This window comes from Gossypium arboreum, chromosome 7 (genome assembly GCF_025698485.1).
Source record: "Gossypium arboreum isolate Shixiya-1 chromosome 7, ASM2569848v2, whole genome shotgun sequence".
Taxonomy (NCBI): domain Eukaryota; kingdom Viridiplantae; phylum Streptophyta; class Magnoliopsida; order Malvales; family Malvaceae; genus Gossypium; species Gossypium arboreum.
In genome coordinates, this window is record NC_069076.1 from 60,166,871 (window position 1) to 60,185,500 (window position 18,630).

At 32.3% G+C, this 18,630-nt stretch overlaps 1 protein-coding gene across 2 annotated transcripts; it reads right to left on the bottom strand.

Annotated features, from left to right (window-relative positions):
* Positions 1-12,337: 12,337 nt before the first annotated feature.
* LOC108472972 (B3 domain-containing transcription factor ABI3) lies at positions 12,338-16,367 on the bottom strand. Of its 2 annotated transcripts, none has more exons than XM_017784607.2 (6): positions 13,796-16,367; positions 13,582-13,674; positions 13,389-13,489; positions 13,217-13,263; positions 13,041-13,117; positions 12,338-12,967 (listed from the first exon to the last, which is right to left on the bottom strand). In XM_017784607.2, exons 1-6 carry the CDS (start codon positions 15,620-15,622, stop codon positions 12,821-12,823), a joined length of 2,292 nt encoding a protein of 763 aa, XP_017640096.1. In that variant the 5' UTR covers positions 15,623-16,367; the 3' UTR covers positions 12,338-12,820. The 2 variants fall into 2 exon arrangements, with proteins under 2 accessions (XP_017640096.1, XP_017633340.1); XM_017777851.2 differs by having other exon boundaries at positions 13,217-13,269.
* Positions 16,368-18,630: the final 2,263 nt, after the last annotated feature.

The following is an 18,630-nucleotide window of genomic DNA, read 5'->3' on the forward strand; positions in this document are numbered from 1 at the left end:
TATGCTAAAAACGTATATAAGCCATTTTCGCATGGCTATCTAAGTTTACACAAAACCGAAAGGTACATGACCTACAACAAAAGGGTAGTCCTATACATGCCATTTCAAAGTTCAACCAAAATTTGTACCAAAAAGGGGGCTTTGATAGTATGGATGACTTCGACTTCAATGATCCCGAATCCGATAGCTAACGAGCAAAATCTATAAAACAAAGAGCCAAAGCAACGGGGTAAGCATTTTAATGCTTAGTAAGTCTCAAGTAATGAAATCAGCTTTGACTAAAGTATTACATTCACATAGCTAAATGAATCACTTTAGTAATACACATTCTCATAATCATATACACACACAAGGTATCAACATATCTAAGAGCCAAAAGTTCGTTAGTCGATCGAACGAACACTATTTCAAACGAATCGACTTTTCCGATGCACATGTAAACATACCTTATCATATGGGTTTTTCGAGCGTATTAATTAAATTTATTACCGCACCAAAACGCTCACCTTCAAACCGAGCTTCTTCGGAATTTAGCTGGATATAACCACAAGCACAATTGCCTTGGTCTTAACCCGATTTGGTATCTTGCACAAATGCCTTGGGTTTTAGCCGGATATGACAACTTCAGACGAATGCCTTGGTCTTAGCCGAATATAATCACTAGCATAAATGCCTTTGGGACTTAGCCGGATATATTCACTAGCATAAATGCCTTGGGACTTAGTCCGGTATCATTCAAATGCTCATGTATACATATATCAATAATCACGACACATCCATATTTCATTTTTAGTTACTAAGGCTCAAACACAAAATATTTATCAAACCTTTCCAATTTCGGCTCAATAGCCACACACAAAGAGCATGATTTCAATTAACTTTATAACTTAGTCCCCACGCACATTCGCTGTCCGCCATAATATGACAAATCATTTCAATATAATTCAAGTAGGGTCATTACTCGAAGACTTACTTCGGACGTGGTCGAGCGATTTCGACGGCTACTCGACTACCTTTTCCTTCCCTTTATCGGATTTCGCTCCCCTTTGCTCTTGAGCTTAATTTAACAAATAAATTGATTTAATCATTTGAGCATCGAAAGAGGAATTCAAGGTACTTAGCCAATATATATACTCATTAGGCATCAAAGTCACATATGTACGAAATCATGAATCGAACTCAACACATTAGTTAATATTCCTCTTAGCCGAATTTTCTAAGCCAAGAATAGGCATCAATATGCTTGCCTCTAACCAAATGCATGCACACCAATTCCCCTCATGTGGCCGAATATGCATGTCCATGTTGAGGCCAATTATACACTTAATACCACACAAAAACAGCATACATTTTACTAACTAACGCATTCCATATTGTAACTCAATACGCATCAATCATTTACTTCATAACCGAAACACCATCATATGTAATTATATGCCTTGAGAGAGTATATATGTCATACCAATACATCATGTGCAAACATATATATATATATATACATGCAAGAGCCGAATCATAAGGCTGATTATGACTATCTCATATATCTTCATTATGGCCGAATGCTCCTTCTACACCATTTACCTTCACAAAGCATGAATTTCATCATCCAACTTACAAGCTTACAATGTCATGAAGTTTAACCTCATAGTATCTATCAAACTCTCACTCAAAATTGCTAAAAGAATATTCAATAATCATTAATCCACCATCACATGCACCATTGCAAAGCTTCACTTTTAGCATGCAAATGATATCAACACAATCTCACCTTAGCCGAATATCATCTCCATGACATAGTAAGGATTTGAACCATGGCTAGTTAGAACTCAAGCTAACTACTAAAATATACATGAATCTCATGGCAAAACATCAAACTTACCTTAATAGTGACCTAGGATAGCCGAATGCTTCACTCCCTTCTTCCCTTTTTCCTTCAATTTTCGGCCAAAAGATGTTCAAGGATGAACACACACATTTCTTTTTCTTCTTTGTATTTTCTTCCTAGTTTTGGCTCAAAGAAAGGATGAACAAATTTTTTTCTTTCTTTTCCTTCAACTCACGGCAATGGGGGGGATTACACCTTCTCTCCTTTTTTTTTTCAATTCTTTATTCCTCACCTCGGTTTAATTTTTCCTCCCATATTGCACCAACAAAACATGTCTATGACATGTTTTGCCCATCCTCCTTGTCATGGCCGGCCACCACTTATAAAGGGGGTATTTGACATGCAAGACCATTGTTTTGCATGCATGCTTTAATTAGTCATCACACATTTCCCTATCCTACTTTCAAAGTTCACTACTAGGTCCTTTTAGTGAAATTCACATTTATGACCCTAAATCAAATCATCAAAATGTCACACACAAATTAACACATATCATAGGCATCAAAATGAATATTAAATTATTTTATGCCTCGGTTTTGTGGTCCCGAAACCACTTCCCGACTATGGTCAATTTTGGGCTGTCACATATTATATATTATTATTAAAAGTAAAGTAAATAAAAAAAGGAAAAAAGAAGAAGAAAGAATTAGAATGAAAAGAAACAGAATGTGGAACCAAACAGGGGAAGGAAGAAAGAAAAAGAGAAAAAAAAGAAGAGAAGAGAAAATTAAAGGTTTGAAGCTTGGAAGTTTAATAGGTAAGTCAATTTAGTCCTTTTTACTTAATTTTGATGTTTTAGAAGCTTTGGAACAAGATTTTGATGAAATTAAGTTGATATTTTGAAAGTTATTAGATTTCTAGATAATGTTCATGTTGAGTAAAATGATGAATTAAGGGCTAAATTGATAGAAATTCAAGTTAGAAATGAAATAAGGATTGAATTGTAAAGTGATTCATAAGTTTTATGCTTTAAGGACTAAATTGAAAGAATTTTGAAATTATGGTTTTATGATGAAAAATAGATAATTATGTCTAAATTTGGTTAAAAATTGAGTAGAAATAAAGTATGAATTAAGATAAAAAAAGTAAGTGAATTTAGTTAGGATTAAATTGAAATTAAAAGTAGAAAATCAACATTTTGCACTAAGACTATTATGGACAGCAGCAGTAGTCTAAGTTTGAAAATTCACCAAAAATTATAAAAATTGAATTATAGGATCAATAAAATATGGAATTAAATCTTATTGAGTCTAGTCTCTTATAGAAGAAACGCTATAAGCAATTGAGTTATAAATAATGAGATATAATGAATTTTGTGATACAAGGTCAGAATGAAATCGGGTTCCCCTATTCTGAATTTAGAAAATCACGAAAAATTGGATAAAAATAATTAGAGACTTAAAGTTATATTTTTAGAATCCGTAATGAGTCTATTTTCAGGAGAAATCAACGAGAATATTATCCGAGTTTTTTACTGTGAGATAATTAATTTTTAGTGAATAAGGGTCGAAACTGTCAAACAGCAGAACAGGGATAAATTTAAAGAATAAAATGTACTTATTAGCTAAATAAAAAATTCTAAAAATTTTATGGTAAAAATATATATGAGTCTAGTTTCAGGGAAAATTAGCTGATCTTAATTTTGAGTTTTATAGCTCCAGATATAAATAATTTAGTGACTATGACACAGATGGATAGCTTGAATATCCATAAAAGTAAATAATAAAAATTATAGATAATGTTACTTACAAGTGTGTTATATACATTAAGGATGTGGAATGGAGAGGAGGAGGAGGAAAACATATATGAATATTTAGTTAGCATGGCTAATTTGCATGAGAGTGTGATGTTAAATAAATAAATGAACATGTTATACGGCTTTCAAATATGAATTTTATTCAATACGTAGAAGCACTTATAGTGCTTTTATGTAAAATTAGACAAATGGTTGTCTAATATACTCTGAAACTTTGAAATATGTCTCTGGTTTTAATTGATAATGATTTTAATTGATGTATGATAACCACGATTATTATATGCCCTAATAAACTTAGCAAAAGAGTTAAGATACATTGGACATGTTAATAAGGATTATATATGGAGTTCAGTTACCTTCGACTTTGTATATATTACATGCACTCTTTGTTGCCTTTGAGCTATGCAATCATATGCATACTCTAATGCCTTTGGACTTAGTACTTCGGTGCTCTTTGGGTGTGTTTGGATGGATACACTTATGTGCAATTTGGTTGTGTTTGGAAGGATGTGGTATGGTGCCTCATGGCTAAGCACTTAGGTGTTTCTTGGTGTGTTTTGGATGGAGTCTTAGGTATCCGAGTCATGTTACTAGATTTTACTAAGGGTGAAATGAATTAAAATGTATAATGAGAATTGTTTTCAAGTAAAAATGGTATGTGTGTACTAAAGTAGTATGTATTAAAAGTTATAAGCAAAATAAATTGAAAGGAAACTTGAATTATATTCTTAAATTGCTTGAGATTGTATGTTATTGATGTGAATATGAAACATGAAAATGAATACTAAATAATATAAATTAATTGAAATTATTCTGAAAATCTCGGTAATACCTCGTATCCTATCCCGGTCTCAGGTACGGGTATGGGGTATTACATTTAATGGTATCAAAGCTATGGTTTAGTCGGTTCTCAGACCAAACATAGTATATGTGAAGTCTAAAAACACATGTCATTAAAATATGTGATAGTGTGATATCTATCGACTCTAATGAAATTTGTTTTACTTATAAAAAGAGATGTTTTTCAACCAAGCTAATTCTGATAATGCTAAAAGCGATACTCAAGTATACGAGTAGAAAGTTGATTATGATGAATCGATAGAAAAAAAAAGCATGAATAAATGTTTTATAATACATGTCGATGATAAATATTATGTTATATGTATTATTAAAAGCAAATTATATTACTACATGAAATATTGGTGATGACTAAATTACAAAATATATAAATGTAATATATGAAGTATATGATAAGGATTATTAAAGAATTATGAACGAATAGTGAATTTTGAAATATATTACATGTATTGAAGATACAGAAGATATAAGTATATGAATTATTGGTACAAGGATTAAATTGTAAAGCATGTAAAAATATTATGCGAAAGGTGTAAAAGTGATATGCATGTATGAAATAATTTGCCCAAGTAGACAAGATTAGAACTACTAGGATGTTAAGGGACTTCAGCACGCTCTCTGATTATTAGCACGCCAGTGCTCTCTGAATATTAGCACGACAATGCTCTCTGATATTTAGCACGCCAGTGCTCTCTGATTAGCACATTTGTGCTCTCTGATATTTAGCACGTCAATGCTCTCTGATTAGCACATTTGTGCTCTCTGTATAGCACTTCAGTGCTCTCTGTTCATTAGTGCATAATAATGCACCTCTGTATAAGTCCTGTATATCCGAAGTGTTCTATCTAGTCTACTGGGCCTCTGTCAAATAAAAAGTAAACAATTTTCGTTACAAGATAAAGGATTATCCCTGAGTAAAAATGTTAGTTATGATGAAGCAGAACTCGTAAAAGTACGGATAAATGTTTTATAATACTTGAGAATAATAAATGTTATATGAGTAAATACATGAAAATTAAATTATGAGGCTTTACTAGTCAATTGACTGGTGAATAAATTGCAAAAATATTTGAATATAGCCGTTATAACTGGGTATATTATAGTAAATTTTTAAGATTTTATATGGGTATAGTGTACAGATGATTTCTGACTAAACATTTTGGATTAAATATAATGGTTGTTTGCAATTTAGAAATAAAAGCTGAACAGAGGGATTCAGAACTTATACAGGAGAATTTGCATGAAATTATAGTAGTACTATGTCTATGCATTCTGGAAGAATAAGATGTACAGTGATTTGAGACAGATGTGTTGAAGACTGGGAAAAGAAAAGCAATACTTTGAATTTGCATATAAATGTTTATATCAGGTATAGATGTCTTCAGGACTATTACAACCAGTGATGATACCATAATGGAAATGGGATAGAATTTCTATGGTTTTGGACTGGAATTATCTCTATCCGTGAAAAAGAAAAATGATATTTGAACAATCGTCGAAGATAAGGCAAAGTCTGTATAAATTATTTCGATATGAATGAAATTCTTACTTAATAATTATCCGAAATATGGGTTTCTGAGATCGTCAGATTCATGGTATAGTAATTTTTATTATTTCTGATTGAAATACATGGTTTATATTCTGATTCTAGAACAAGTACAAGAAGTTCGGGATATGTAATAATAGTTTACAGTATTGTATGAAATTCTGTATGATTGTAAATGTAGAATTTCATAGTATTTGATTTAATATTGTGAGAAAATGAATATGCAAAGTTGTTTGATTTATGAAACCGAAGAAAAGTGAAAGTGATCAGATTAGATTGAAATAGACTGAAAGCAGTTTTAGCAGATGGAAATTATGTTTATCGAGTATTCTGCCAGTGATGAGGTATTTCTTAAGTTGCATGTTGGAAGAAACTTTTGAGATCTAATTGGAAAAGAGAAGTTGAGTTCTCGTTCTGTTTGGGTATCTGAAATTATAGAAAGAATTCAGATAGTAATGAATTGATTGGTTTCACTTCCGAAGCTACAGAAAATTTGTGATGCTCAGAAAATATAGGTCAAATCTCTTATATGTTAGCTTGATAAGGGATACTGAAATTTAAATTAATTCATTGTATGAAGAAGAAGAACCGATTGAGATACTAGATTGCAATCTAAAGTTATAATACTAATGAAGCAACATGAGAACCGAAAGAAACAAAGTGAGATTACTGAATCCCAGAATCCCCACCTCTTTTAGGCAAATTTCGAGGACGAAATTTATTAAAGGGGGGAGAATTGTAATGACCTGAATTTTACCGATACTGAAAAAGTATAATTTCGGATATCTGTTTATGAAAAGTGGATTCGTAAATATTTATTTAAAAATATTTACGAAATAAAATGAGTGATTAATTAGAGTTTAATTAAGTGAATTTAGCTTAATTAAGGATAATTAGATAAAAGGGTTAAATTGAATGAAGAGTGAAAGTTTAATTATAGAATAAAGAAAAGTAAAGGGACTAAAAAGGCAAATAAGCCAAAAGGAGTACCAAGTGTATGGCAAAAATAAAATACATGTGTAATTAATATAATACATATATTTGTAATACATGTATGTATTCACTTATTATTTAAGTAAATAATTAATGTATTTATTATTATTTAATTGATATTATTTGATAAATAAATTAAATATAAGACAAGTGTATGGTAAAAATAATTTATATGTGTACCAATAGTATACATGCACTTGTAATACACATATATGTTTGCTTATTATATAAGTATATTATATATTATTATTACAAGTAAAGTAAATAAAAAAGGAAAAAGAAAGAAAGAATTAGAATGAAAAGAAACAGAATGTGCAACCAAACAGGGGAAGGAAGAAAGAAAAAGAGAAAAGAAAGAAGAGAAGAGAAAATTAAAGGTTTGAAGCTTGGAAGTTTAATAGGTAAGTCAATTTAGTCCTTTTTACTTAATTTTGATGTTTTAGAAGCTTTGGAACAAGATTTTGATGAAATTAAGTTGATATTTTGAAAGTTATTAGATTTCTAGATAATGTTCATGTTGAGTAAAATGATGAATTAAGGGCTAAATTGATAGAAATTCAAGTTAGAAATGAAATAAGGATTGAATTGTAAAGTGATTCATAAGTTTTATGCTTTAAGGACTAAATTGAAAGAATTTTGAAATTATGGTTTTATGATGAAAAATAGATAATTATGTCTAATTTTGGTTAAAAATTGAGTAGAAATAAAGTATGAATTAAGATAAAAAAAAAAGTAAGTGAATTTAGTTAGGATTAAATTGAAATTAAAAGTAGAAAATCAACATTTTGCACTAAGACTATTATGGACAGCAGCAGTAGTCTAAGTTTGAAAATTCACCAAAAATTATAAAAATTGAATTAGAGGATGAATAAAATATGGAATTAAATCTTATTGAGTCTAGTCTCTTATAGAAGAAACGCTATAAGCAATTGAGTTGTAAATTATGAGATATAATGAATTTTGTGATACAAGGTCAGAATGAAATTGGGTTCCCCTATTCTGAATTTAGAAAAACACCAAAAATTGGATAAAAATAATTAGAGACTTAAAGTTATATTTTTAGAATCCGTAATGAGTCTATTTTCAGGAGAAATCAACGGGAATATTATCCGAGTTTTTTACTATGAGATAATTAATTTTTAGTGAATAAGGGTCCAAACTGTCAGACAGCAGAACAGGGATAACTTTATAGAATAAACTGTACATATTGGATTAATCAAAAATTCTGAAAATTTTATGGTAAAAATATATATGAGTCTAGTTTTAGGGAAAATTAGCTGATCTTAATTTTGAGTTTTATAGCTCCAGATATAAATAATTTAGTGACTATGACACAGATGGACAGCTTAAATATCCATAAAAGTAAATAATAAAAATTATAGATAATGTTACTTACAAGTGTGTTATATACATTAAGGATGTGGAATGGAGAGGAGGAGGAGGAAAACATATATGAATATTTAGTTAGCATGGCTAATTTGCATGAGAGTGTGATGTTAAATAAATAAATGAACATGTTATACGGCTTTCAAATATGAATTTTATTCAATACGTAGAAGCACTTATAGTGCTTTTATGTAAAATTAGACAAATGGTTATCTAATATATAGTGCTTTTATGTAAAATTAGACAAATGGTTATCTAATATACTCTGAAACTTTGAAATATGTCTCTGGTTTTAATTGATAATGATTTTAATTGATGTATGATAACCACGATCATTATATGCCCTAATAAACTTAGCAAAGAGTTAAGATACATTGGACATGTTAATAAGAATTATATATGGAGTTCAGTTACCTTCGACTTTGTATATATTACATGCACTCTTTGTTGCCTTTGAGCTATGCAGTCATATGCATACTCTAATGCCTTTGGACTTAGTACTTCGGTGCTCTTTGGGTGTGTTTGGATGGATGCATTTATGTGCAATTTGGTTGTGTCTGGAAGGATGTGGTATGGTGCCTCATGGCTAAGCACTTAAGTGTTTCTTGGTGTGTTTTGGATGGAGTCTTAGGTATCCGAGTCATGTTACTAGATTTTACTAAGGGTGAAATGAATTAAAATGTATAATGAGAATTGTTTTCAAGTAATAATGGTATGTGTGTACTAAAGTAGTATGTATTAAAAGTTATAAGCAAAATAAATTGAAAGGAAACTTGAATTATATTCTTAAATTGCTTGAGATTGTATGTTATTGATGTGAATATGAAACATGAAAATGAATACTAAATAATATAAATTAATTGAAATTATTCTGAAAATCTCGGTAATACCTCGTATCCTATCCCGGTCTCAGGTACGGGTATGGGGTATTACAACCGAACTGCCAAAGTACTCGATCTTCGTGATACCACTCCACTGTCTGGAAATTGATAATGGGTGTGTTAATGTACCATAAGTCTGAGTAGATGGGCAGACGAGGGAAGAACCATCATAATTTTTGGGATAAATAGGGCATCTAGATGAACTGCAGAATTAATAACATGTTTATATTAACACAAATCGAGTAAGATAAAATAATAAAATGTCACGAATATTGGAATAACTTGCCCCCTCTCCAGCAAGATTCTCAATCATCAGACGATATATCGAAATCGTGTATGACCTCTCGATACCCGAATTAGTACTCCATCTATGAAAATAAATTATTAGAATAATATTATTCGAAAAAATGTCAAATAATTGCTATAATGAGTAAAAATTCATCACCTATTCACAAGTGGAAATGCATATGATTAGTGGCTAATCAATGCCGAGAATGGCATATGGTAAAGCGCCCAAGACTGCAACAATATGAGGCATTTGCCTATGTCCACGGAAGAAGGATTTGCCGTCCGACAAAGTTTGCAGTACAACATAGCTAACACTGCAGACCCTAAACTATATGAACAGATGTTATGAAAATCAAATAATAGAGGCAAGTACATTATAGGGGGTACATCAAGTGGGTACACCCCCTATAATGTGCATAATGTATGCTCAAACGGTGTACATCACTTCCCATTTAGTGGCAGTATTCGGTAAATACTAGAAATTGGCCTTTAGCCATGAAAACCTCAAACCCGTAAATTTCCCCTTATTGGGCGAGTGTCCAAGTAAGTTATAGCAAAAGGCGGCTAGCCTAGAGATCAAACTTACGCCCGTGACCACATTCCCGTAGATGGGGAGCCCAAGTTGAAATGTAATATACTGCAAAGTGATGGTGCACTCTCTATACGGCAAATGAAATGCGTGGGTCTCCGAGCACCATCGCTCGACCAAAGCGGATATTAAGTTGTATCGCAAATCAAAAGTTTGGATCAATGCCACTTATCTGAATCCGGCTAGCTCCAAGTATGGCATGAAGCGTTCATCTGGCAGATAACCTATACCATTCACACGACCCCTTAAAGCGCGGTATGAGCCTTGACATTATTAAATTAGCGAAATAGTTAATATAACCTAATTTAATTTTGTAAATGACGTAAGTAACAAATAACAATTTTATTACCATCTCATTTATAGTTATTAATATGTGATCATCATTATTAATCAAAGAACCATTTGTTGCAAATTTGCAATTTAAAAAAAAAAATAGAATTCAATTAGTTTGTTGCAAAAAACAGAGTAAGGTAGGTAAATAATTTGGATTTGAGCCTTTTTATCCCAATAATAGGAGAAACAATATTAAAATACAAAACTGAGACACCCTAACAATTTGTTGAGAATAAAAATTTCGATAATTAATTCACGAGGGTCCATTTTCAATAATTATAAAAACACATTAATATTATACATATAGTAAATAATACAATAAAAATATAATTACAATAAAAAATCTCCTAAATTCTCATATTTTACCTACATAAAAAATTTATGTTAGCTTACAATAATAATATAATTAAAATAAACATAAACTATCCAAACATAAAAAACATACGAATCAACAAAAATAAAGTAGAAACATACATGTTTAGTTTCTTTCAAACAACATATAAAAATATATAAAACAAATTTAATCAACATTTCAATATATCAAAAAATTACCAAATAAATCAAAAAAATAAAATTACATTATAACAAATCAATACACATTAAACTAAACAAATAATTTATAACCTAATCATAAATTATAACAAAATAACTTTAAAAAATTTGCATTCATAAAAATCACAATAAACACTAAACTGAACACAAACAATTTATAACCTAATCATAAATTACTAACAAAATAACTTTAAAATAATTTTAAAAACAAAAAAATTACATTTATAAAAAATCACAATAAGCACTAAACTAAACACAAACAATTTATAATCTAATCATAAATTACAAAATAACTTTAAAATAATTAAAAAAAACAAAAAATTAAGATCACAATAAACACTAAACTAAACACAAACAATATATAACCTAATCATAAATTACTAACAAAATAACTTTAAAAATTTTAAAAAAATTAAAAGCACAATAAACACTAAACTAAACACAAACAATTTATAATAATTACTAACAAAAAACTTTAAAATAAATTAAAAACTACATAAAAAAACTAATCCCTTCTATTTAAAAAAATACACAAACATACATACCTTTCCTTACAAACATATTAGTTATTTTTGTGTGTACCGAATGAAATCTTTTGAAATGAATTGTAGAATAAAAACTCTTGTAAGGACGAAAAAGCTCAATCCAAGAATATTTTTTCTACAGCTGAACTAAATTGAAGTTTTTTCAAAATGATCATTCAATCTAAAGCGGACATATACGAAAGAGCTATAACATAAAAAGTTATTTTCTTTCCCACAAAAATAGTTTTTTAGTTCCATTCTGTTGTAAATCAACTTTCAATTTTTATTAAAAATATATTTAAAATAAATTATTTAAAATGTTCAGTTAAACGGAAAATAATTGGATAAAATTATAATTTCACATCATTTCTATCATTTTCAATAAAAAAGACAAATCACATCTTTCCTCTTAAAAGATCTAAATCCTACCAAAAATACTAAAAGTCATGAAGAAAAATATTATTTGTCATTCTCTATTCTCCTGCTATTCTCCTATGTATATGTAAAGATGAGTTCTCCTGCTATTCTCCTATGTATATGTAAAGATGAGTTAGAATCACAGTTTCGAGATACTTAAAAACTCGAAACTTAAAAACTATTAATATACTTATATTAAGAGTTCTGCACCCAAGAAAAGAAAAATAGAGAATAATTTATTAATTCGATATAAAATGATTAATAATTAAAGATAGAGCAAGTATAGATATTTCTTAAGAAAATTTTAAGCAACTCAACAAAAGGAAATGTTGGTATCTAAAACAAAATTTTCTATATGATCTCCATCACCCAATAAACTTGAAGAACCATGAAATTATTTAGCCAATAACCATGAAATTGACACATTTCAATTGCTAATGAACAACAAATAGCTGGCTAGCTCCATTTCATAGTCTTACATATATTAGTAATACGTAGTAGTAGTATCTTGTAAACAAACTTTACAGTGGTAAGAGTATGAAGTAAAACACTACAGTTTGACAAACATACAGATACCGGAATTCTCTGTAGTAAATAAGAGATAGAAACAAAGAGAGATATTGTCTCGGCCTCGGCACCTGGGATTCCAAGCACTACCATTTGACGGAGAAACCAACGTGGGCACAGCTGAGGGTCTCCAAACTTGATTTTTCATCGTCCACTTGTCCATGCAACAAGGAAATATGGCAATGGTTTGCAAATGCATGCACCCTTTTTTTGTTTTGTTTTGTTTTGTTTTGTTTTCTTCTCTATTACTTTACTGTCTGTGTGATGGGTGTGGGTAATGAACCATTGACGGCGGCAGATGGAGAATTCGTATGGTGGTTTTTCTGGGATTTTCCTGGTCTTTTGGTCTCCGATTTTGTCCCCGACTGCCGGACTTTTACTCCTCGTATCAACTGTGATGAGATCAGTTTAGTTTATATTCGATACGATAGTCTATTGAAGTTACGTGGTGAGAATTGTACTTACATATTTGCCGCATTTTACATCTGAATATATCACAATGAAATCTCCTTCTTGGAGTCCATTTGTTCTCACGAAATCCCCTGAAATTAAAAAGCAGCAGCAGCAATTAGTATGTATAAATATGATAAATACTATAGGAAGTTTGTGAAAAATCAATGAGTCTGAAATGGTGCATGCACCTGTATTTTCAAGAAGATACATCCTGCTTTTATTGTTTGGCCAGAATCTGAAACTCCATAAAGATAAAGAAAAACAAAGGCAGAAAACAAGAAGTGGTTTAGAACTAATGTTGTGTAAGAAAAATAAAAAGATAACCCAAAATGGCATTTATCAAGCTAAATTCTAGAATACCTATAGCGCATGTTCCAAACTCGAGATGTTCCAATGTCTTCCATGGCTATGGAGATCCCATCTCTTGCTTCTAATTCAGGAAGATGAGTTTCTGCTTCTTTCTGGTTTCCATTTGAAAAAAAAAAAAAACAAAAAGCTTGTTAGAGAAAAAAAGAAGACTCAAATTATCATCCACATAAAACAAGTAACCTACCTTTGGCAGCACTATCCTTCCAAGATTGCCCACATCGCTCTGCTTCAAAACTTTTTGCAAAAGAAACCGCAAATTCTTCTCTGGTTTCCATCCCTAAAACACACCCAGAAAAGCAAAACATTATCAATAATGTATCAATAATTGTAACCGTCAAAAACTCCACGAATCTGATCAAAATAATGACTAAAAAACGACTAAAGATCAAAGAACCGACCTGTCGTCTATCTGTTGCCACTTGCCGTTGATAAGTCTGTCCTTGCATGGTTGGTTGATCCACAGGATGCACCATAGTGACATCACCAGGAAGAACTGGCGGAGGATTCGAAGCTAAGGCACCTGCAACCGATGGCCAATAGACCCAGTTTCCGGGGTTGGCTTGGGCTGCGGCAACACAGTTACCTTTCACAAGCCTTTCATGTTGGTCAATACTTTGGTTCTGGAGCTGGCTTTGTTGATTATTATGATGATGACCGTGATTTCGATGGTGTGATGCAAACCTTCTTTGCCTTGCCATCCTCTTCTTTCTTGCCTCTTTCGTAGCAGACGAGCCTAACCGTAGTAGCCTTTGATCATTATTATTATGCCCCGGGACGTAGTGATACGGATATTGATTCACATACCCAGGAAAAGCAGATGGCTGCTGCTGAAGTGGAGCTGGATGGAGATTATTGTCTGCAAATGAGTTGTATTGAGAGGCTGCCAAAGCAAACTGTGAAGGTGGCCACGTTTGAGCTGTGTCCAGCACTTGATAATCCGTTGGGGGCTGATAAGGGTGGTGGTGGGTGGTAACATTAGGAGCTCCATTTGCAAAAGGATCCCCCATATACCCCACTACAGGTGTGAAACCTGGCAGCGGTGGTGGTGCAGCCTCCGGATCGGTTGTGTAAGCTGGTTGTGGAACCCATGCTGGTTGAGAAAAACAAGAGTTAGGTTCAGATGGTAAGATAGGGTTGCAGTTGAGGTTTGGGTTTGAGCTAGAGTTGAGATTATTAGGGTTTGAGTACTGGTAAGGGTGATCAGGTTGGTTGTTGGAAGCTGATTCTTTAATGCGCCTTCTCTGAAGATGATTGGTTTGAACCCATTCAAGAATAAGCTTCAACAGCTGCTTCATGGCCTCTTTTCCTCCACCCAAACGCCTGGCGGCACACTCTATGGTAGCTTTCTTGATTTTAACTCTCCTCAAGTCTTCTGCTGAGACAGTCTCTTTGTTGGTCTTGAGCCACTCCAAGAACACCATGGCTAAATCATCCGAAGCTTTCTCTTCTTGGGTCTGATCTTCGTTCTTACTGTACATCATTGCCCCCACTTGTTGCCCCAGCTGCTGTTGAGTCGAATCATGTTCTTGCTGCTGTTGGTTTTGCTGATCTTGTTGGAACTCTTCTAGGCCAGTATCATCATGGTGAAATATCGAAGATGGATCGAATAAATCATTGTTATCGATCAGATCCATGTACCCGAAATTCTCCATAACGTCCATACAATCGACGCCGTCCATGACATTCTGATCTTGTGGCTGAGGGATCTCCGTGGAGGCGGTGGAAGACAAGGCGGCTGGTGTTCCATCAACCTTACCATGGTGCTCCTGCTGGTGACTATTCTGAATATAATTTTGATGATGGTGGTGGTGAAGATGAATATGATGACCATTATTCTTTCTCTCCATGTCTTCATCGGCATCCGACTTCAAAACAGCCCAAGAAGCCGCGGAAGAAGAAGACGAAGCCGTGGAAGCCGAGGAGGAGCATGCAATGGCCTTAACAGGTGCCGGAGTGGACGAAGAAGACGAAGACGACGACATGCAAGGGAAATCAGGAAGAGGAGGGAAATCACCATAGAAGATGGAAGCATCATTAACATCAAGCAACTCATCATCTTGCTGCCTATCCAGCCACATCTCTCTTTCTTCACTACCCATCACTCTTTCAACCTCAACAACAACATCATCAAACCCTGAAGGGTTTCCTTCATTTCCACCTACTGCATGCACATCTTCACCTCCCATCTTCTGCTGCTGCTGCTGCTGTTGTTGTACACCTCTCATCTCAAATATTTTATTATAAAAATAATGAGTTCCCTTTTGAGACAGATATAGATATAGATATAGATATAGAGAGAGAAAAAAAATAGACAGCGAAAGGTAGGGTTTTTTTTTTTCTGTGTACGGATAAGTAGAAAGGAGGGGAAAATATATTGTATCTAATCAAGGAAGCAAAAGAGTGAAAAAGGGCCCGCTTTGGCTATCAGAAAAAACCTCAACAGATCGAAGCAACATAAACCATCTGCTTCCTTCCTCCCATGGATTTCATCGAAATAATAAAAAATTATCCCCTTCACTAAACTATAACCTTAATCAAACAATTCTTTACAACAATTACAGCACCCCCAAACAAGAAATCAATACATAATGTTACAGAAAGAAAATACTTTAAGGAAAATCAGAACTGGGAAGCCAAAGTAGACGAGAGGCTATGTTGAAGAAGAGATCATTTGTGAAGACACCCACATCCAACCACATGTGTAAAACCTTTGAAAGTTAAAGCACCCATGTGTTTTTTTCTGGTTATTTCCAGACCAAACTTTCAATTGTACATATCTCCAATTTGAACACTATAAAAAACACTTTGTTTTAAAAAAAAAATAATCTTTGTTGTGGTTTTGAAGAAGGTTCAAATGGGTTTTTTGGGGGGATTATACTTTATAGACAAAGGAAACTGGAGTGAAGTGAGAGAGAGAGAGAAGAGGAAGGGGAATTAATTAGTAGTGAAAAAGAAGGAAAAAGAAACCGCAAGAAAAACAAAACCTCGTGCCGCTACTTTCTCAACTCCGGATTTTGTGCAACCAGCCATGCGTTCTCTCTTGACTGGTGCCTATGAACGGTGCCTCACCCTTCAAGTCCTATTTTGAACAGACAGTGGTTCATACTTTTTTTTTTTTTTCAAATTTTGTTACTTTTTAATCATGTCCATTTTCTATTTCATTTCATTTTCTTTTTCTTATTTTAAACCAACTCCAAATTTTGAGGTGATCTTGATTACATATGATGCGAAATTTAATACTCCCTACAATAAAAAAAAAATTGCACCGATCGTTCAGTTAATTGATGATATATGAGCTTTGCTTTGAAACTAAGTTGGAAATTGGAATCTTATTTTATAGTTAAATTAAAAAAAATAAAAACAGGAGAAAAAACTGATAACTCTTACGATAATAGATAGCCAAAAAGATCCTTTGTGGTACAGCTGGTTTATTTTATTTTATTCAGATAACAACATACAAAATCATTCAGATAAAAAATCATCATGTTATTACTATTTTACTTCTTATATAAGGTGAATCTAAGTTAAAATTTTACATTCTTACTGTAAATATTTTAATAATTTAAGATTATTAATGATAAAACCATGTTATGATTTTTTATAATTAGTTTAATTATGGTGATAAATGTTAAAATTAAAAATAAAAGCCTCTTACGATACAGTAATGAAAATGGGAAACACGTAAAACCTATTTTAAGCGTTACGATCGTTCTTTTATGAGATAGTAATGACAATTAGAAATTAAAAAGGGAAGTGGAGTTTGATTGTTTCAAACCACGCATGCAAAAGCAGTGCGAAAGAAACAAAATAAATGATGTTATATTACCAACAGAAAGGTTATCATCTAAATCGTTTTTATCTTAAAAGAGGAAAATAATATTAGTAAAAATATTATAGAGATCCGATATTAAATTTTAAATATTATTTTATTTTATTTTATTTTTACTAAAAATAATTAAATTAATTCTGCAAAATGAAAATAACCCTTCAACTGTAAGTAGGCATACAGTATTTTAATTCCAAAATTTGATTATACCGTAATATATATGAGAGAGACATTAATACAAGAGTTGAAATGAAAAATTGGATTCAGATCTCAGACAAATATAATAATTTGTTAAAAAGAAAAAAGTCTGGAAAAACTGAATCGTTAGTAACCAATGAGAGAAAAGGGTTTTATATTTATATTTACGAGTCTAACAAATTTAATGAAAATTTCAGAGAGAAATTAAAAATTGACCGACTGAATAGAAGGATGTGAGGGATTCGTGGGCGAAGCGGCGGAAGTTTTATGTAGCAACTACGTGTCGCATGCAAATCTGACGTAACCCCTTAGCCTAATTTTCTCTACCAATAATAATTATTTTAAAAAAAAAAAAGAAAAGAAAAGAAAAACCAAAGCTCTATTATTCTTCCCTCCCTTTCCTACCTTTCCCATTCTGATACCTTGTCTGCTGTGCAGGCAGCGATATTTATATATTATTATAGTTATGCGATTCCTTAGTCGCTCACTCACCTCTCTCCTGCTATCTTGACCCATGATGATACGTTTCCAAATCTGACAGACTCGTAGGGTGCAGCCACGTTTTCTCTGAGTCACCTTAATTGGATTTTTATTGGATAATAGTGCTCTCGCCACTCTTGGCCTTCACGTTCGGCTTTGTGCGTGTTTCTTTTATTCCGTACCATGCAAATTGTATTATTATATTTCATTTTTGGTTGAAGGAGTTGTGTTCACATGGATCTGGGGGCCATCCACGACTTCATATGCAATTACTGCATGACGCGTCACTGTTGTTTCGTCTCCCACTTTGGACTATTCAGATGCCTCTCGAATGCAGTCTTAATTTTTCACCTTAACTTTTACGTTTATCTACTTCCATAAGTTTTGTGTTCTATAATTGTGTAAGGTTCAAAATTACGATATAAATAATTTGATTTACATTTCGATTTAGAGTTAAGTTAGTCAACCATGTATTCAAGATGTTTAATCAACGAAGGTGATTTAATTGATAAGGTTGCAAAATTTTAAATGGTTTTTCGGGATTTGACATTCCTTTGTTAAGTCACAAACATCTAACCATTAATGGGAAGAGGAAAGGGTATTTAACTTTCCAAAACAAGAGAGCGGGCAATTCATCTGTGCTTGCACTTTAATTCAAACTATGCCTAATATATATTGTATGCGCATGCTGTCCTTCGAATTCATTTTTCTCAGAAAATCATTTACTCC

Bases quoted from the DNA above. Each gene is read 5' to 3' on its own strand.
- LOC108472972 (XM_017777851.2), bottom strand. From the start codon at position 15,622: ATGAGAGGTGTACAACAACAGCAGCAGCAGCAGCAGAAGATGGGAGGT. The intron at 13,675-13,795 runs GTCGGTTCTTTG...GGTGTGTTTTAG, and splicing joins TGGCAACAGATAGACGACAG to GGATGGAAACCAGAGAAGAA. The intron at 12,968-13,040 runs GTAAGTACAATT...ATCTCATCACAG, and splicing joins ATGTAAAATGCGGCAAATAT to TTGATACGAGGAGTAAAAGT.